This window comes from Bufo gargarizans, chromosome 3 (assembly GCF_014858855.1).
Source record: "Bufo gargarizans isolate SCDJY-AF-19 chromosome 3, ASM1485885v1, whole genome shotgun sequence".
NCBI lineage: Eukaryota > Metazoa > Chordata > Amphibia > Anura > Bufonidae > Bufo > Bufo gargarizans.
Window position 1 is genome coordinate 52,944,836 of NC_058082.1, and position 18,497 is coordinate 52,963,332.

General features: G+C 45.2%; 1 protein-coding gene across 3 annotated transcripts in view; it reads left to right on the forward strand.

The window, feature by feature from the left end:
* The window catches only part of DLEU7 (deleted in lymphocytic leukemia 7), a 33,747-nt gene extending 15,816 nt beyond the window's left edge, over positions 1 to 17,931 (forward strand). Inside the window, exons 2-4 of one of the 3 annotated variants that reach the window (XM_044287964.1) lie at positions 10,710 to 10,771; positions 13,448 to 13,829; positions 17,499 to 17,931. In XM_044287964.1, coding sequence (XP_044143899.1) covers positions 13,473 to 13,829; positions 17,499 to 17,705 — 564 coding nt within the window. In that variant the 5' untranslated portion in view covers positions 10,710 to 10,771; positions 13,448 to 13,472 and the 3' untranslated portion in view covers positions 17,706 to 17,931. Of the gene's footprint in view, positions 1 to 10,634; positions 10,772 to 13,447; positions 13,830 to 17,498 lie in introns of those variants that run through there. The other 2 variants (XM_044287963.1, XM_044287965.1) reach the window with 2 other exon arrangements.
* Positions 17,932 to 18,497: the final 566 nt, after the last annotated feature.

The following is an 18,497-nucleotide window of genomic DNA, read 5'->3' on the forward strand; positions in this document are numbered from 1 at the left end:
AATCAACAAATTGACCGTTGCTGGTCCACTGCGAAATTATAGGATGCACCCACATACGCTTCCTCCGTGGTTCCTCCTCAATCATTTCTGGACACTCTCCAAAACAGCAGGAGACCAGCCAGTGCAAGAAGACATGGTCAGCGGATGATACAGTAAAAGTGGAAATCCAATCACCAAAAGCAATAACACAACGCAATCGCATACAAAACTGGCAGCACTCGCAAGCAAAATCGCACAAGGTGTGGGTGCGTTGCGGAAACATGCGCGATTTTTCCGTGCGAGTGCAAAATATTGTAATGCGTTTTGCACGCGCGTGAGAAAAATCGGCATGTTTGGTACCCGAACCTCTTCACAGAAGTTAGGGCTTCGGATCGGTGTTCTGTAGATTGTATTATTTTCCCTTATAACATGGTTATAAGGGAAAATAATAGCGTTCTGAATACAAAATGCATAGTACAATAGCGCTGGAGGGGTTAAAAAATAAAATAAAATTTTACTCACCTTAATCCACTTGCTCGAGCAGCCCGTCTTCTCTTCTGTGCTGTGTACAGGAAAAGGACCTGTGGTGATGTCACTCCGGTCATCACATGGTCCGTCACATGATCCATCACCATGGTAAAAGATCATGTGATGGACCATGTGATGACCGGAGTGATGTCACCACAGGTCCTTTTCCTGTACACAGCACAGAAGAGAAGTCGGGCTGCACGAGCAAGTGGATTAAGGTGAGTTACATTTTTTATTTTTATTTTTTAACCCCTTCAGCCCTATTGTACTATGCATTCTGTATTCAGAATGCTATTATTTTCCCTTTTAACCATGTTATAAGGGAAACTAATAATGATTGAGTCACCATCCCGATCGTCTCCTAGCAACCGTGCGTGAAAATCGCACCGGATCCGCACTTGCTTGCTGATGCTTGCGATTTTCACGCAGCCCCATTCACTTCTATGAGGCAGTGCGTTGCGTGAAAAACGCACAAAATAGAGCTTGCTGCGATTTTCACGCATCGCACAAGTGATGCGTAAAAATCACCATTCATGTGAACAGCCCCATAGAAATAAATAGGTCCTGATTCAGTGCGGGTGCAATTCGTTCAACTCACGCATTGCACCCGCGTGGAAAACTCGCCCGTGTGAAAGGGGCCTAACTGTATAGGGCTCATGCACACGACCGTATGTATGTTGCGGTCCGCAAATAACGGATCCACAAAAAATAAGGATGACGTCCGCGTGCATTATGTATTTTCTGGAACGGAACAGCTGGCCCCTAATAGAACAGTCCTATCCTTGTCCGTAATGTGGAATGGAAATATGGACATACGGAACAGGAATGCACACGGAGTAACTTCAGTTTTTTTGCAGACCCATTGAAATAAATGATTCCGCATACAGTCTGCAAAAAAACAACAACGGAACAGACACGGAAAGAAAATAAGTTTGTGTGCATGAGCCCTTATACAGAGAATGCTATCAGTCACTGGTAATACCACCTCGTGTACTGGTCTTAATCAAGAAAAGGCAAAGATATAAATGTAAAAATTACAACTTTTACTGAATCTTTTCTCACAAACCTATATATCATTCTGCTCAGCTCTTCCTGCTCTATGAATTAAAGAGATAAAGGTACATTTCTCTGTGGCCAAAGGTCCCTATACACTGAACAATTTAGCAGCCGATTGTCAGGAAGGAAGGTCTCCTTCCGGACAGTCGCCTGCTCATCAGTGAAGGAGACCTCTGCCTTTACATGGAACGATCTTCTCCACAGTAAGTGATCGCTAATGATATTGCTTGTCCCCATACATAATCATTGTTTGACGACAGCAGAGTATGTTTAGACGGCACAATCTGCTGGCGGCAAATGATGATTTGGGTGTCTGCCCCAACGATTTTTTTACCTGATGAACAAGCGTTTCGGCATATCATTGCTAAGGAGCATTCCTACGAATACTTGTTAGCGCTTATCTGGACAGCTTCTCGGCCAGTGTAAAGGGGCCTTAAAGTAGCACTCCCACAAAACAGTTGTGGTGCATGATGTAATCTGTAGTGAAGGTGATCTTCCCAGAAGTGACTATATTTGTGAGTTATAACCTCCCGTCTGATCCGCAGCTGTGTCATGTGACCAACTCTTTGCTCTCGCACTGACACAGGACAGGAAGTGAGTTACGTCTCTATTCATTTCTATGAGACTTACATTGAGGCTCCCGTAGGAATACATAGAGACACTGGCTTCCTGTCCAGATATGACATAAGATGCTGTGTTATTTGGAAAGTCAGAGTGCTGGTTACATGACACAGCTGAGGATCAGAAGGGAGGTTATAACTTACAAATACAGTCACCAGTAGGAAGACTACCTTTCCTTCACTACAGTTTACATCATGTACCTTTCTAACAGGTCAAAGAATAAAAATTTTTGTGAAAGTGCTTCTTTAAAGGGGTTATCCAACCCCTAAAATACTTCCCCATATGCCAGGGGCCCTCATAGAGGTTGTACTTACCTGGCCCCCCGGCACCAGCGTGGCTTCTGACACCCGTACGACCGCTGCTGCATCCGGTGTCGGGGGAGGGAGCCAATAAAAGGCTGCAACGGAAACGAGCCTCCCTAGCATCAGCCTCAATGCTAGGGAGGCTTGTTCCAACTGCTGCCTGCTAATGGCTGCTCCCTCCAACATCGGTTGTTTTCATCCGCACGACAGGGAGATGCAGCAGCGGCCGTTCGGGCGTCAGAAGCAAAGCGGGTTCTGGGGAACCAGGTAAGTACAACCTCTGTTAGGGGCTTGGGGGCATATGGGGAGGCATTTTAGGGGTTTGATAACCCCCTTAGGGCTCATGCACACGAACGTATTCTCTTTCCACGTCCGTTTCGTTTTTATTGCAGCCCCTATACGGAACCATTAATTTCAATGGGTCCACAAAAATAAAAGAAGATACTCCGTGTGCATTCCGTTTCCGTATTTACGTTCCGCAAAAAAATTGAACATGTCCTATTATTGTCCGCATTACAGACAAGGATAGTACTGTTCTATTAGGGGCCAGCTGTTCAGCTACGCAAAATACGGAATGCACATGGACGTCATCCGTATTTTTTGTGGATCCGTTTTTTGTGGACCCCAAAATACATACGTTCGTGTGCATGAGGCCTTAAGCATTTTTGTAGCCAAGCACACATTGAAGAACACATGGAAGCTGTCATATTAAAAGTCAATTTTAAATCACCAAGACCCAGAAGAATTTAGGACACTGTCTGACACACTGACCCCAGGACTGAATTTGTCACATGGATTTATGGCACATTACAAGATCTAGAGTCTTCTATAGAGATAGTGGGGGCACCAGGTCTCTGAGATAACATGAACTTACAGACAATAAAGAGTTCACACTTATCTGTAAGCTAATTTAAGGCTCTATTATACAGCCCACTGTGGCAGACGATTGTCAGGAGGGAAGCGTTCCTATTACATGCAGTGATCCCCTCCGCAGCATGGGGAGGAGTGATCGCTATACCATCGCTCATCCCCCTGCTGTATAGTGGTTTGCCAGCGGCAGATTGTGATTAGACACCACGATTTCCCGCCTGAAAATGATAATTTTTTTACATCTCAAAAGATTTTGGTTGCACATGAATGAGCGTTACCAATTCGCATACCTCCCAACCGTCCCGGATCCGGCGGGACAGTCCTGGTACGGAGGAACTATGTCCCGCTTTCTGGCAGCCATCCTTGCTTCCGTAGAAAGCAGAGACAGTTGCCTGTGTATTATGGTGAAGCAGAGAACTGGCTCCATGCTTCATTATTCCTCCCCCTGCCGACTCTCCACATCTCTGGTCTGTGCCGGGGGCGGGGCCGGCTGGCAGTCAGCTTCGACGACTCCTCCTCCACAGACCAGAGCAGCCAATGTCCTGCTGCTGCTAGGAACTAGGTAAGTATGGGCACATAACTGGACATACCACTGGGGGCACAGCTGGGCATATTACTGGGGGCACATAACTAAACATACTACTGGGGGCACATAACTGGACATACAACTGTGGGTACAGCTGGGCAGATTACTGGGGGCACCTAACTAGACATACTACTGTGGGTACAGCTGGGCATATTACTGGGGGCACAGCTGGGAATAATAATGGGGCACATTTAGGCATATTACTGGGGGCATATAACAGGGCATATTACTGGGGGCCTATAACAGGGCATATTACTGGGGGCACATAATGGCATATTACTGCCTGTCAAATTCGCCCCTGCTGGCATTCCGTCCAGCCACATTTACTATAATGGGGGCCAGTGGAGATTCAGTTTCAACCTGATAAATATGCTGAGGAGCGGCCGGATAAATACAGCTGTGTGCAGTGGTATTTGTCAGGCCGCCCCTCTGCATATTTGCCGGGTTGTGGCTGGATCTCTGCCACCCCCCATTATAGTGAACGGGGCTGGACAGAAAGTCGTCAGGGGCGGATTCGACAGGCTGTTCCTGGCTGGAAAAGCCTGCCAGATCTGTTTCACGCAAGTGTTAAACAAGCCTTAGGATCCCTTTACCACTTTATATTCTGTTGGTTTTCAAATGTCCATTTATTACACCATGTCTCTGGTCTTTTTGTCTATATAATATTATCATTATTATTATTATTAATAATACATTTTTAAATATATATAGATGTTTTTTCAGACACTGTTGTATTATGTCTGAGGAAGAGAGTTGTCGAGTCGAGTTGTCTCGAAAGCTTGCCATGTAACATTATTGCTTCTTTTTTTAGGCTAGTTTCTCCAGCAGGCTGTTCTGGCAGGGAGCAGCCTGCTGGACATATCTGGATCCGGCACTGCTGGAAGCTGTCTGAAGGCCCATCAGCCCCATTAACTATAATTGGGTACTGGCGGAGATCGAGCCGCAACCTGGCAAATATGCCAAGAATTAGCGTGATATCACCTGGTCCCCATTATAGTTAATGGGGCCGGCAGGCGCCCTTCAGGCAGTTTCTGGCAGTGCTGGATCCAGACCCTGCTGGAGATGTTAAGCGCTCTTGTGATAATGCTTTTATTCACATATCTTTGCCTCTCCGTGGCTCAGTGGAAAGACAACAGAGAAATCCACTACTTTGGTCTGTAATGTGGACAAAACAATCCCATTGAAAACCACTGAAGGGACACGGATGGCATTCTTGTTTTGTCAGTGGTTAAAAGAAAAAGAGTCTGCTGCTGTTAGCCAATAGAAAACAGATTTATTGCTTTCATTAAGGCCCCATTCACATGACCATATGGTCGCCATGCCCGTGTTGTGGACAGCAAATAGCGGTCCGCAAAACACAGGCACTGGCTATGTGAACTCCATATATCAGTGCGGACACAAGTGACTTGAATAGGTCCATGATCTTCAAAATACAGCAAAAGATAAAATATGTCCTGTCTTTTGCGGTGCGGAGGCACGGACCCGAAATCACACAGAAGGGCTTCCGAGGGGGCTGAGCTACAATGCCAAGCACAGCCGCTATACAATGTACGACGCATTGATGTATTGATGGAAGCGCTCATTGCTTCTGGCACCCCCCTGAGAGTCGGCATCCCCCCCCCCCGTACGCCACTGGTTCTGTCATGGGACAGACCTTCCGTTCCACAAAATACGAAACACACACACGGACGATATCTGTGTTTTGCGAATCGCAAAAACAGCAATGAACATGTTTATGAGCCCTTAAGTAGATGAGGTATTGTTGCTGAGATCTCCACCAGGGAAACTTTGTTACTGCCTTTGGGATCTCAAAGTAATGGTGCAAATGATCCAGTGTCCAATTAATAGGTCAGTTTTAGAGATGAGCTAAATGAATCTATTCATCACATCAGCAGAACTTCTTCATCTGTGAAGGGCTGTCCCTCCATGTAAAGAAATGCCCACCTGTCTCCAAATTGACAAGACTGGAAATTTAGCCTGGTCAAAAGCAGTGATGGCCAGTTCGCAATGTTTGCCAGCGAACACATGCGGGCTGCCATCTTTAGTAAGGTTAGACTCACTCGTCCGGCGATATACAGGTAAGCCCTTACCTGTGCCTGCGCCGCGAGCCGGTCTAAAATCAAATGCGGTCATCGGGAGCAGGCAGTTCCGAGAACAGCCGCCGGGGGCCTTCATTGGGCTGTTCTCGGAACTGCCTGCTCCCGATGACCGCATTTGTTTCAGACCGGCTCGCAGGACAGTCACAGGTAAGGGCTTACCTGTACATCGCCGGACTTGTGAGTTAAGATGGCAGCCCGCATGTGTTCGCGGGCGAACTGGCCATCACTGGTCGTGATATTTATTCTGAAAAGAGGAAAGAAAAAGAAGCTGCTATCAAGACAATCTGTGTGTTGAGAAGCCTGATTCACTTCCACCATTGAAACACCTGTGGTTGAAGAGAGATGTCCACATTTGTCTTTTTGGGGGACACCTGATCACAGCTTTATTATCTAAAAATGGTAATATTCATCAATCCTGGACACCAAAGTCTCAAGTGTTTACTGTAATCTGAAGTCCATACAGCTGTATCTCCTTGTAATGTGGAAGTGTTCAGCGCCTGACCTCAGCTTGTATTCTCATTATAAAGCAGATTCCTGTGTCATCGTTCTCATACTTTGTGAACACACCCTGGGTGTTGCCATATAGCAATCAAAACTATTACACACATCTTGTTTTCATCATTACAGCTATTTTTATGTATATGCAAATCAGCATATTAATCATAATGCAATAATTAACTTTATAGATGTACGGTATTGTCATAGCTACATACTATGGCTGAAAAAAAGACAAGTTCAACAAAGGGATGGTAGAAGATGTGGATTAAAGGGGATTTCCATGTGTACATGCACACGACCGTTGCCTCTCCTTTGCCGTATTGTGGCCCGCATACGGCAGGTCTGCAATACACGGGGCACCGGCCGTGTGCATTCCATACCACGGATGGGGACCCATTCACTTGAATGGGTCCGCAAATCCGGAGATGCGGTGCGGAACGGAACCACGGAACGGTACCCCATAGAAGCACTATGGAGTGCTTCCTGAAGTTCCGTTCCGTGCCTACGCACCGCAAAAAGATAGAACTTGCTCTATCTTCTTGCGGAACGGATGGATCGCGGACCCATTCAAGTGAATGGGTCCGCGATCCGCATGCAGCTGGCCCATGGTCGGTCGGCAATTTGCGGTCCACAGCACGGGCACGGAGGGGCAACGGTCGTGTGAATAACCCCTTATACTGATGACCTATCCTCAGTATGTGATCGGTGGAGGTCCAGCTCCCGGAAAACCATCTAATCAGCTGTTTGAAGAGGCTGTGACACTTCGGTGAGTGCCGTGGCCTCCTCATGGCTTACCAAGCCTTCCATTTGATAGCAGCTGTGCTTGGTATTGCAGATCAGTGCCATTCACTTGAATAGGACTGAGCTGCACCATGGCCATGTGACCGATGAATGTGATGTCACTAGCCTAGAAAGAGGTTGCGGTGCTCAACAAAGCGCTGCTGCCTCTTCAAACAGCTGATCGGCAGGGGTCCTGGGTGTCAGACCCCCACCGATAAGATACTGCTGACTAGAGATGAGCGAACTTCTGTTTTAAGTTCGGCGTCTAAAGTTCGGGGGCGGGTTAGCGGAGAATCCCGATCTGGAACCGGATATGGATTCCGACTTCCGTTGTGGTCCGTGGTAGCGGAATCAATAATCGGCCATTATTGATTCCGCTACCACGGACCACAACGGAAGTCGGAATCCATATCCGGTTCCAGATCGGGATTCTCCGCTAACCCGCCCCCGAACTTTAGACGCCGAACTTAAAACAGAAGTTCGCTCATCTCTACTGCTGACCTATCCTGTCTACATGATAAATGCCATTTGCTGAAGTGAGACCACCCCTTTAATGTTAATCTTCTAAGCCATCAATGGCTCATGCTGTGACCAGCACTGAGCTAAATGCACACAATCAGGATTGCGTGTGGATTTGTGTGCGGAAAATCCGCACCATAGGTTTAGATCTGGCGTGAGCGGGGAGAAGTCGCAGATTGCAGTGCAACTACCTGTTGCACCTGAAATTTCAGAATGATAAATGACCCCAAGTCCCCCAGTTCTACTGGCCTTAGAAGCATCTGATTGGCATTGCATGCGGTTATGTAGTCTATGATCTACAAATACACCCAGATCTTTCTCAATAAGTCACTCTCCTTGTGTCCCAAGCTCTCCCGGCCAATCATGCATATTTATAGCAGTCAGGTGAAAAAGCACATGGCTTATTTTTCGTTCATGGCCAGGTTAATGTGGGTAATCAGACCCCTAGACACTACACTATTGCCTTAATTATATTTTTCATGTTTGGTTTGATTTACAAGGCTAAATGTATTGATTACACTCCCTCAGAGATAAGGAAAGAGCCAGCGTCCCTTTCTCTTAATTCCTTTAGCTGGAGTACGATGCGCAACCATTCATTTGTCGCCTTCTGTTGCTAACATGACAAAGGGAAGAAGGAGACCGGAGACGTGATCCTAATGATCCAATTTTGGGCACCTAGAAGTGTTTGGAAGTTGACAGTCTACAACTGCTGTACCTCTACACACATTACTGCATGGAGCGACTTTTCTGATTGCCCCTACATTGGGTGGAGAGAATGTTATGTGCATCCTCTGCATTATTAGGATTGGCTGCATCTTCGGCTCCACCGTTCACATATTCTGATAAAAAGCGCTACCTAGGCTCTATGTTATGTACTGTATATTACATTTAAAAAATATGAAATATATGTGCTAGGACATGTTTCAGGAAATCGGGATAGAGCATAGAGGCACCGCATCACGCTTTGACGCGATAGGAATCATGGATGTTGCTTTTCGGCTGGGATTTTCATACAGGGTCCATTCGCCATTCGTTAGGTGTAATAGCTATAGGTCTAATAAATGCTATGTTGTTCTTTATTTTCTTCATCTGGGGCTCCAAAATGAAAGTGGATTGTTATCTCCAAAAAGCCCCCCAGACCTTTTGTGTGTGTTGACTGTGTTTACAGGACAATGGCTCTGTGTGCAGGTCTATGGCTTGCACTTTTTTCATACCCTGCTTGTGGGATCTTGGCTGGGACAAGAGGGACAGCAGCTTCCCTGAAGATGTTGTGAGGAAATACCAACTGGAGGAAATCAAGCCCGACTTGTGAAAGCCCAAGATAAGCCACAAGCTCATTAAGCCAAGGACTTGATGGAGTTTATTCCACGACTCTCTGCTGCCACTGTAGAGACTGTATGGACTAATTTATTGTCTGGCAGGTTAACCAACTGTCAGACGGACTTGTCATGGATGGCTGTTCAAAGATCTAACATCTGAGGTCGTTCTCACATGCCTACAATCTGTGTTCAGCCGAGTACTGCCCAAGGTTACCTTTTTTTTTTTATCACCCATTTACACAGGGTCTGTTCGGTGTCCTGGAACATGAACTCGAAAACTCTGTATCCGGCCTATCAACTTTACAGACTGTTTTGCAGGGATCACACTGTTCAGGGCATACTGGAGACCTGGTGTCTTATGAACTGTTTCTAACGGCTGCCACACACGTTCAATAGCTGTCAGCCAAACGATTGTTCAGCCGACGGCTATTTGTCCCGACTCCCTCACAACTCCCTCATACACGTCTGCATTCAGTTCAGCCGAAGGGAAATGTGTATTTAATGGGAAGAGGGGATAAAGCAGCTGCCAGACACTTCTGGTGGTGGCTTAGGGTACTTTCACACTAGCGTTTTTCTTTTCCAGCGCTGAGTTCCGTCCTAGGGGCTCAATACCGGAAATGAACTGATCAGGCATATCCCCATGCATTCTGAATGGAGAGTAATCTGTTCAGGACGCATCAGGATGTCTTTAGTTCAGTCTTTTTGACTGATCAGGCAAAAGATAAAACCGCAGCATGCTACGGTTTTATCTCTCTGGCCCAAAAAACTGAAGACTTGTCTGAATGCCGGATCCGGCATTTTTTTCCATGCATGCGCAGACCGGTAAAACTGTGGAAAAAAAAATCCAAACGGACAGACGGATCCGTTCTTGCAATGCATTTTTAAGACGGATCAGGATCAGTTGGCATACGTTTTCCCGCATTCCTCTACCGCAAGTGTGAAAGTAAACTTATCTCCATTACAACAAAAGGAGAAGACAAAAATATTAATTTTGTTCCATCCTTCTCTCCCCAGACATCATCTGTCAGGGGAGAGTCGGCAGCTCCCCATACACATTATGCTGTCGGTTGAACCCGCTGAGAACGGCACGGACAACAATAGTCTGCATATTGATGAAGAAGAGGAATGACCCTCATATTCCCTCTGTCCCCTTTATGTGTAAATGCAAATGAATGAAGTGAATGGAGCATGCTGGGAGTTGTAGTTTCGTAGCCAGAGGTTGCTGATCCCAGAAATACTTTTTTTTTTACAATATATTGCCCATTTTGAATAACGTGCCTTCACTGTGACGTCCCAGCAATGGACAGATGATTGCCTGATCCAGTGAGCTAATGTGTTATGAAATTCCAGTCTGATGAGTGCTGCCCTATTTACCCTCCCTTCACGTTTTAGTGATGAATCTTTCGGAGCACACGTCCGTCCCTCTTATTTACTCCCCTAACCAGTTGTGTTAGCTTGCTTTATTTACACTGCACCTTCATGATAAAACGGAATATAATTATCTGAGCTGAGTAACAGCCGAATGCTAACCCTGTGTCATTGTGATGTACAGAGACCAGGCAGCAACACTTGGACTTCAGCGATCTTCAGCCTCCAACACTATGGTGATATCTGGTAAGGAAATAGAATTACTGTACCTGCTATTCGCCAACGAACCTTTCCTATCTATGTGTAGCTGAGCCTCTTCACATCTCGCTACCGCTCTCAGTTTAATGATATACCGCAAACGGAAGACTGCGATTTATCCTATAGTGGTGTATATCTGCCATAAGGTTCTTACATTTAGAACTGGCGCCTCTTCATAACTTCGGCGGAACCATCGCAGCGGTTTATTAAGACCAGCGTCTAAAATGCTGGTCTTAATAAATGTGCCCCACAGTACATGCTAAGCGTACACCACTAACATAAAGTGAACACGCTCTTATTATAGGGCAGTGTTTGTTTAGAGATACCATCTATGGATCTCTGTATGGATCTGGTTTTGTTGAATGAAATTGGCCCTCTAGTAAAAGTCATTATAAGGCCTCTTTCACACTACCGTATGGCTATTTCAGTGTTTTGCGGTCCATTTTTCACGGATCCGTTGTTCTGTTTTTTGTTTCCGTTGTGTTTCCGTTTCGGTTCAGTTTTTTCCGTATGCCATATACAGTATACAGTAATTACATAGAACAAATTGGGCTGGGCATAACATTTTCAATAGATGGTTCCGCAAAAAACTAAACTGATACGGAAGACATACGGATGCATTTCCAGATGCATTCCGTTTTTTTTTTGCGGACCCATTGACTTTAATGGAGCTACGGAACGTGATTTGCTGCCAAATATAGGACATGTTCTATCTTTGCACAGAACGGAGATACGGAAACACGGAAACGGAATGCATACGGAGTACATTCCGTTTTTTTTGCGGACCATTGAAATGAATGGTTCCGTATATGGAATGCAAAAAACGGCCCGCAAAACGGAAAAAAAAAACGGTAGTGTGAAAGAGGCCTAAAGCATATTGTATTCTGTTGAAAAAAGTTCCATGAATTCACAGCCCTTAACGCGGGACAGCACAGCAAGCAAAATCTGTTGCCGATCATTTTTGTGACCGCATGAATGATCTATTGTAATAGGTGGTAATTTGTGACACATTTACAACGTCAGATAATCGCTAACGAGCGTTCCTATGAGCGCTCGTTAGCGATTATCTGCGGGATTCTCGGCCCGTGTAAAGGGTCTTTTAAGCCGTGCTCACATCAGCATTGTTAACTCAGGCAGTCTGTACCAAAGGAGGAACAGACTGCTGGAGTTCTCTGTATTCGGCATAGAGGGATACCACTGTGCACCGCCAGATCTCCATTCACTAAAATAGGATCCGGACGCTTTTTGGCATAAATGTCGACTTTTGGATGGATAAAAAATTTTGGGTTTAATCTTTTTCGTCCAGCTGAAAGCCAGCATATATGTCGGATACAGTGACCGGAGTTTACATCGCAGATATGAACCTGTCTTAAGGCTCATTTAGGCTACTTTCACACTAGTGTTTTTACTGAATCCAGCAGGGTCCAGCAAAAATGCTTCCGTTACTGATAATAAAACCATCAGCATCCGTTATGGTTCCAGGTGTATTATCTGTAACATAGACGGATCCGTCATGAACTCCATTGAAAGTCAATGGGGGACAGATCAGTTTTCTATTGTGTCAGATAGTGCGGTTTTCTTTCCATCATGGGATGCGGAGCAAGACGGATCCATCATGACCCACAATGCAAGTTAATGGGGACGGATCCGTCTTGCTCCGCATCCCATGGCGGAAAGAAAACCGCAGCATGCTGTAGGAGAACGCAACCAAACAGAACAGAATGCATTTTGGAGCACTCCGATCTGTTCAGTTACATTTTGTCCCCATTGGCAATGAATGGAGACAAAACGGAAGCGTTTTTGTCCCGGTATTGAAACCCTATGACGAATCTCAATACCGGAAAATAGAAACGCTAGCGTGAAAGTAGCCTTAGCAAGTAGATAATCATTACGATTTGAACGCTAGTGATTCCTAGTGGACAATAATCGTGTAATTTAATTTATCGTTTAAGTGAGTATGTGATCGAATATGAACAAATTTGCACATTATCATTGACGTTGTGTCGGTAGGTCACTTGTGTCGTCAGTCGTCTGCCCTGAACTATTATCTACTCGTCTAAATGAACCATTAAGCAGTGTGACCCTCTCAGGGTGTCCTTTGTGTGGCATACATCTTTCAGTCTTCAACATTTGTTGGCAAATCCAGTATGTTTATAGTAAGCCATATGAGATCATGAGCAAATCTGAACACTGTTAGCCGGATCAGCCCACAAATACCTAAAGACTATGGCCGGCTTTCCTCTAACGTCTACATTTACAGTTCAATATCCGTGTAACCCATAGAGAAAACGTAAATACAAATGAATATTAGTTTATTTGGTCCAAAATATAACCGCTGAATCAGCATTAGGGACAAGGGCATGTTGCAGTAGAATAGCAATGATGCGTGAAATCCCGTGTTCTTCAAACTCATGACTTGTGTGAAGTACAGCAACTTCCTTGTGAATTTGCAACGACAGATAAGATAACCCAGGTTCCTGTAATATATTATTATGCAAGATGTAAATGCACAGCCTGCCTACTAAAGAGGAGCATCCTAATCTGGCTGTGTGAGAGGACTAAGGACACCCAACGTCTCAGGTTACACAATGCAAGAGTGGACCACATGCTGAGATGTTGGAATAAAGTCAGGCTTCTCTCATTTCTCTTGTCATTTACATCCAGCAGCTGAGGAGAAGACACCGTGGATATGCCTGGACCAACACTAGTGAGAGATGTGCTCAGTCACCAAACCCAGGCTTTCACCACACTGATCACCCTTCTGGAGGAGAGGGGTATAAGGTGCAACAACATCTACCTTGTGGAGGGGGCATCAGGCAGTAGCCTGTGCTACACCAGACCCCCTGCTAGACTGACTGACCTGGATCTGGACTTAGAGGGGTCAGATACTGCATCAATCTCTTCTACTAGATCACTTACACTGGCACAAAAGGCTTCACGGAATCGTCTTTCCAGAGTCGCACGGTCTACTCTGTCACTTCTAGTGGTGGAAGAAAACATTCTGGACCACTTGCCTTTGGACCATCAATTTTCTATGCAGCTCAAAGTAAGTACAGATCACTCGTGGTACAAAGGAGAGGGGGGGGGGGGGATATCACTGCTCATCTGGAAAACATCTTTATGATATTTTCTGTTTTGGTTCTTAGAGGGGGGCCCATATGGGGAACCCTCTTTTATAGCACCTTAAGAGAACCACTTTAATATTGCTTTAAAGGAAGCTTTGCCTTATAGCTTCTTTGCAGAATGGTTGAGGTACTATGTGCAGGACCCCAGAATTGAGGACTCGCAAATTGTTACTTAATGTTATTTGACTTATTCTATAACCCATAACTTTGTATGGATCCGTCCGGGTTAATAATCCTGACTCTGCCCCTGTAGGAAGCTAGGAGTTGGACTTAGATCCTCTCTTTGTTCAGTCAGTCAGTTTGTAGCTGAGGAAGGGAGAGAAGCTACATGTGCTCACTCCTCAGAGAGCAATTCAGTATAGATAAGGATAGCACTCCTACTGCATAGGTGGTGGGTGCACGTCTCCTGGGAAAGAGGTCAGCTTCCCATAATCACCGGACAATCCAAAAAGAAGGAAACTGGTGTTTATTCCAAATGCAACGTTTCGGCTGAAGCATGCTTGACAAAGGCTCTTCAGCCATAATGTTGCATCTGGAATAAACACCAGCATCAAATCTATTTGGATTCCCCAGAGAAAAAGGCCTTCAGCCCAGAGAGAAAACCACAGAGTTCCAGAGAGAAAAAGAAAGAACTAGTTGAGTTTGTCAGGAAGGTATTCAATGCTTAAGGCCTCTTGCACACAAACGTTTTATTTTTCCGTTTCCGTTCCATTTTTTGCATTCTGTATACAGACCTTATACGGAACCATTCATTTCAATGGATCCGCAAAAAAAAGAAGGTACTCCGTATGCCTTCCGTTTCCGTATTTCCGTTTTTCAATTCCGTTCAAATATGAGAACATGTCCTATTATTGTCCGCATAACGAACAAGGATAGTACTGTTCTATCAGGGGCCAGCTGTTCCGTTCCGCAAAAATCGGAATGCACACGGACGTCATCCAAATTTTTTGCGGATCAGTTTTTTTGCAGACTGCAAAATACTGAAAAATCCATACAGTCGTGTGCAAGAGGCCTTACCCTGGGTTCAGACCTGAGCGTTTTACAGCGCGTTCCTACGCGCTGTAAAACACACAACAGGCAAGAACCAATGCTTCCCTATGGGAATGGTTCTCACCTGGGCGTTTTACAGCGCGTACGATCGCGCTGTAAAACGTCCGACGCTCAAACAAGTGCTTGAGCTTTTTTTTGGGCGTTTGTCGCGCGTTCCCGCACATAGATATTCGGGAACGCGCGACAATGTGTGCACGCCTGTCTCTGTATGCGCGATTGTAAACGCCCGTACAATCGCGCATACAGAGCGCTCGTTTCAGAACGCTCAGGTCTGAACCCAGGGTAAGAGTGCAATCACACATCTGTGGACCACATAGTGCGAATCTGCAAAATATGGACACCAGCCGTGTGCACCCTGCATCGCAGTGCGGACCCTTTGACTTCAGTGGGTCCGCGATCCGCATATTGCAGCGCATATTGCAGCCGCATGGACCTGAGTGCTTGAGTGTTTTTTTCAATTCAATGTAGGAATGTTTTTCTTGCCCCATATTTTCTGCATGTGCTTTATGTAGAAAGCTCAGACCAGCTGTGATCTGTACTTATCATGACTATCACTACTGTATCAATGGAAAGCACCAGACCTAGATCTAAATCTTGTCACTACGCATACAAAAACTTTGATAGGTTTAATCATTTACAAAGACTTGTGTCAGAATTGAAAGTAAATTGATGGTGGTTGCAGTTTGTAACCGTCTGCCTTATCAGTCTATGGAAATCTTATCTAATCAGACTATTGTCAGTGTTTTCGTTGGTGACAGAAGACAGTGGCTTGTATAGATAACATACAGTATGTTAAAGGGGTTGTGCCAGGAAAAATATTCTATAGTTTTCAAAATAGCACCTGGATCTGAATACTTTTGTAATTGCATTTAATTAAAAATTAAGCATAGCCACTGAGTTATTCAATAAAATATTTCTGTATAGCGCCACCTGCTGTTTGTTCTTTTTCTAATTTCTTTGTCCAGCTCACTGAGATGGCCGCACATGCTCAGTTTTATCCTTCAACTGCCTCCTGAGCTGTGATAGGCAGAGCTGAGACACGCCTCCTGAGCTGCAGCAGAAAAGATACTCCCCTTGAGCTGTGAGCTTGATATAAATTCAGCAGAGCAATGAATGGGGAGATCTTTGGATCCATGTGAGGTACAGGGCTGGTTCTAGGTTTGCTAGAAAGAGATTTTCATGTACTAAAGGTTGTCTGATTTTCATTTTTTAAATTAGTCATGGGATAACCCCTTTAAGCTGTTATCATATTATACTGTAGATTCAATGAAGTAAAAGCTGCCCATGTATATTAGATAGTAGTATATAGGGCAGTCTATCACACAGATACACCACAGATTATAAGTGTCTTTAAGGGTCCATTCACATGTTTTTGCGGAAGCGCGGTCCGGAAGTTTGGGGCCACAGAACGGAAGTGCGGATTTTTTCCGGCCCCAAGTGCGCATCTTTTCCGGTCCCATTGAAAATGAATGGTTCCAGACCATTCAACAGACGTCTGAATGGAGCCTTAGAGGTTGTGTGCCCCTAAACTTGGAAAAAAAGGAAGACCTGTCCCCAGTCCTGCTGCTGCTACACTCCCGGTTGCTTCCGATCCCCATAGGACTAAGAAGCGGCTTTCTCTCATTACTGCTGCGGCCAGTTACAGGCCTCAGTTGTCCCAGAGGCTTAAAGAGTACATTACTGCTGTGACGTAGCGGTCAAGCCGCTGTGACCGCTAAGGCCTGTGATTAGCCACAGCAGTAACGGGACCCAGCTTCTTCCTGGTCCTATGTGGACTGGAAGAGGTCAGGAACAGAGTAGATGAGTCTTCCTTCCGTTTTTTCATGTTCAGGGGCACAGGTCCAGATCAAGGGGGTTGTTGGCTCCAAGTCCAGACAACTCCTATAACAGAGAGTGAGTGCGTATGCCAGGTCACTTCCCCAGCAGAAAAGATGGCAGGGCATCTCCAATCTCAGGACCAGTGGGGCTCTCACCCATTAGACCCTCACTAATCATACTTTAATCGCATGAATTTTTTGTGGGAAAATAAACTCTTTAAAATATATATATTACAAGAAGCCACAGACAACTCTGTCCAAACAAGGTGAGAAATTACCTCCTCCCTACTAGTTTTCTGCACATCAGCGCTGTCACCCAATGACCTGTGCATGGAGCTGGTCATCAGCACCCTGGACCACCACAGATCATGGAGCATACACGGTTGGTGGTACCAGGGAGAAAAGCTGATCTGATTTCCCTGCGCATGCTTTTTGGCATTTGGCAGAGCATCGGCGTCTGTCGGCAGAATACAGGAGTGTCTCATGGCCTATGGCACATCAGACACAGGCTTCCTAAAATACCCCATGTCTGTTAATGGGACAGGCAATATTTGGGGAATGTGATTTCCCTGTGGCTCCTACTTCTATTGTCATATTGCTGCAGATCATAAATGAGAATAGTATGAATTGTAATTTCTCTGCTTATGAAGAAGCTATGATGAGGTTATGATAAATTGTGAACCATCCCTTTCAATTATATATGTGATTTGTTTTCTTCCCCAGGACAGTATAGAGTTCAGAAACATCTGCACACATCTGGCTCTCCAGACGGACGACCGGAGGTTTGATCAAGATCTGAATTTAGCTCAGAAATGCTTATCCACGATAATCACCAATATGACCTGGGATATAACCAATAGGAATTGTGATTTCTGTGAAACCGTCCAGGAGCAGCTAAAACTCATACTACAGAAGCTCCATGAGGACTAGCAAGAGATGCCAGCGTCCTGTGGAGGACAGATGTCGGTGTACTGCAGAGGGCATGTTATAGATTAATTTATTGACTATTATATTCACTACAATATGCCTTGCTCTTCTAACAAAGCTGTGACATGGCCTGGACATGGTCCGACCATTGATATAACCTTTATTGGGGACTGGATATTTCGCCTGCCATTGGCCATTGGGTTGACATGGACTTGGTGTCACACAACAAGTTATCTTCTCCTGATATCACGATTATCATTTTCCAGGTTGATTTTGACTGGTTGTCAGATGATCTGTTTGTGCGGAGGAGTATGAGTATTATTTATATAGTGCTATATGCAATTTTAAAATACATTTTTATTCTGACAAATTAACGATAACAGATTATGAAGCTGGTATTTCACAGTGAAGGTTCAACTTTGAAGAAAGTTTACTAGTAGAGCCACATTGTGGCTGTGAACTTACCCTATGGGCTCTTTCACATGGGAGAGTTTTCCGTCCGAATACAATGCACATAGCATCCGGACTGAATCCTGACCCGTTAATTTCACTGGGTCTGTGTATGCTCACTTTTCCAACCAGCTGCTCCATCCATTTCAGGAGGGCTCCATAGGGTACGGGGCTCCCGTTCTCCGGATATGTGGGGGTCCCGGTGGTAGGACCGCACTGATCTGATATTTATCCCCTATCCTGTGGATAAGGGATAACTTATTATAACCGTTATATTCCTTTAACTAAATAAGGGGGAAGATATAAAGCTGCATGAGCCATTCACCAGCGGATATCTGTAGTGCT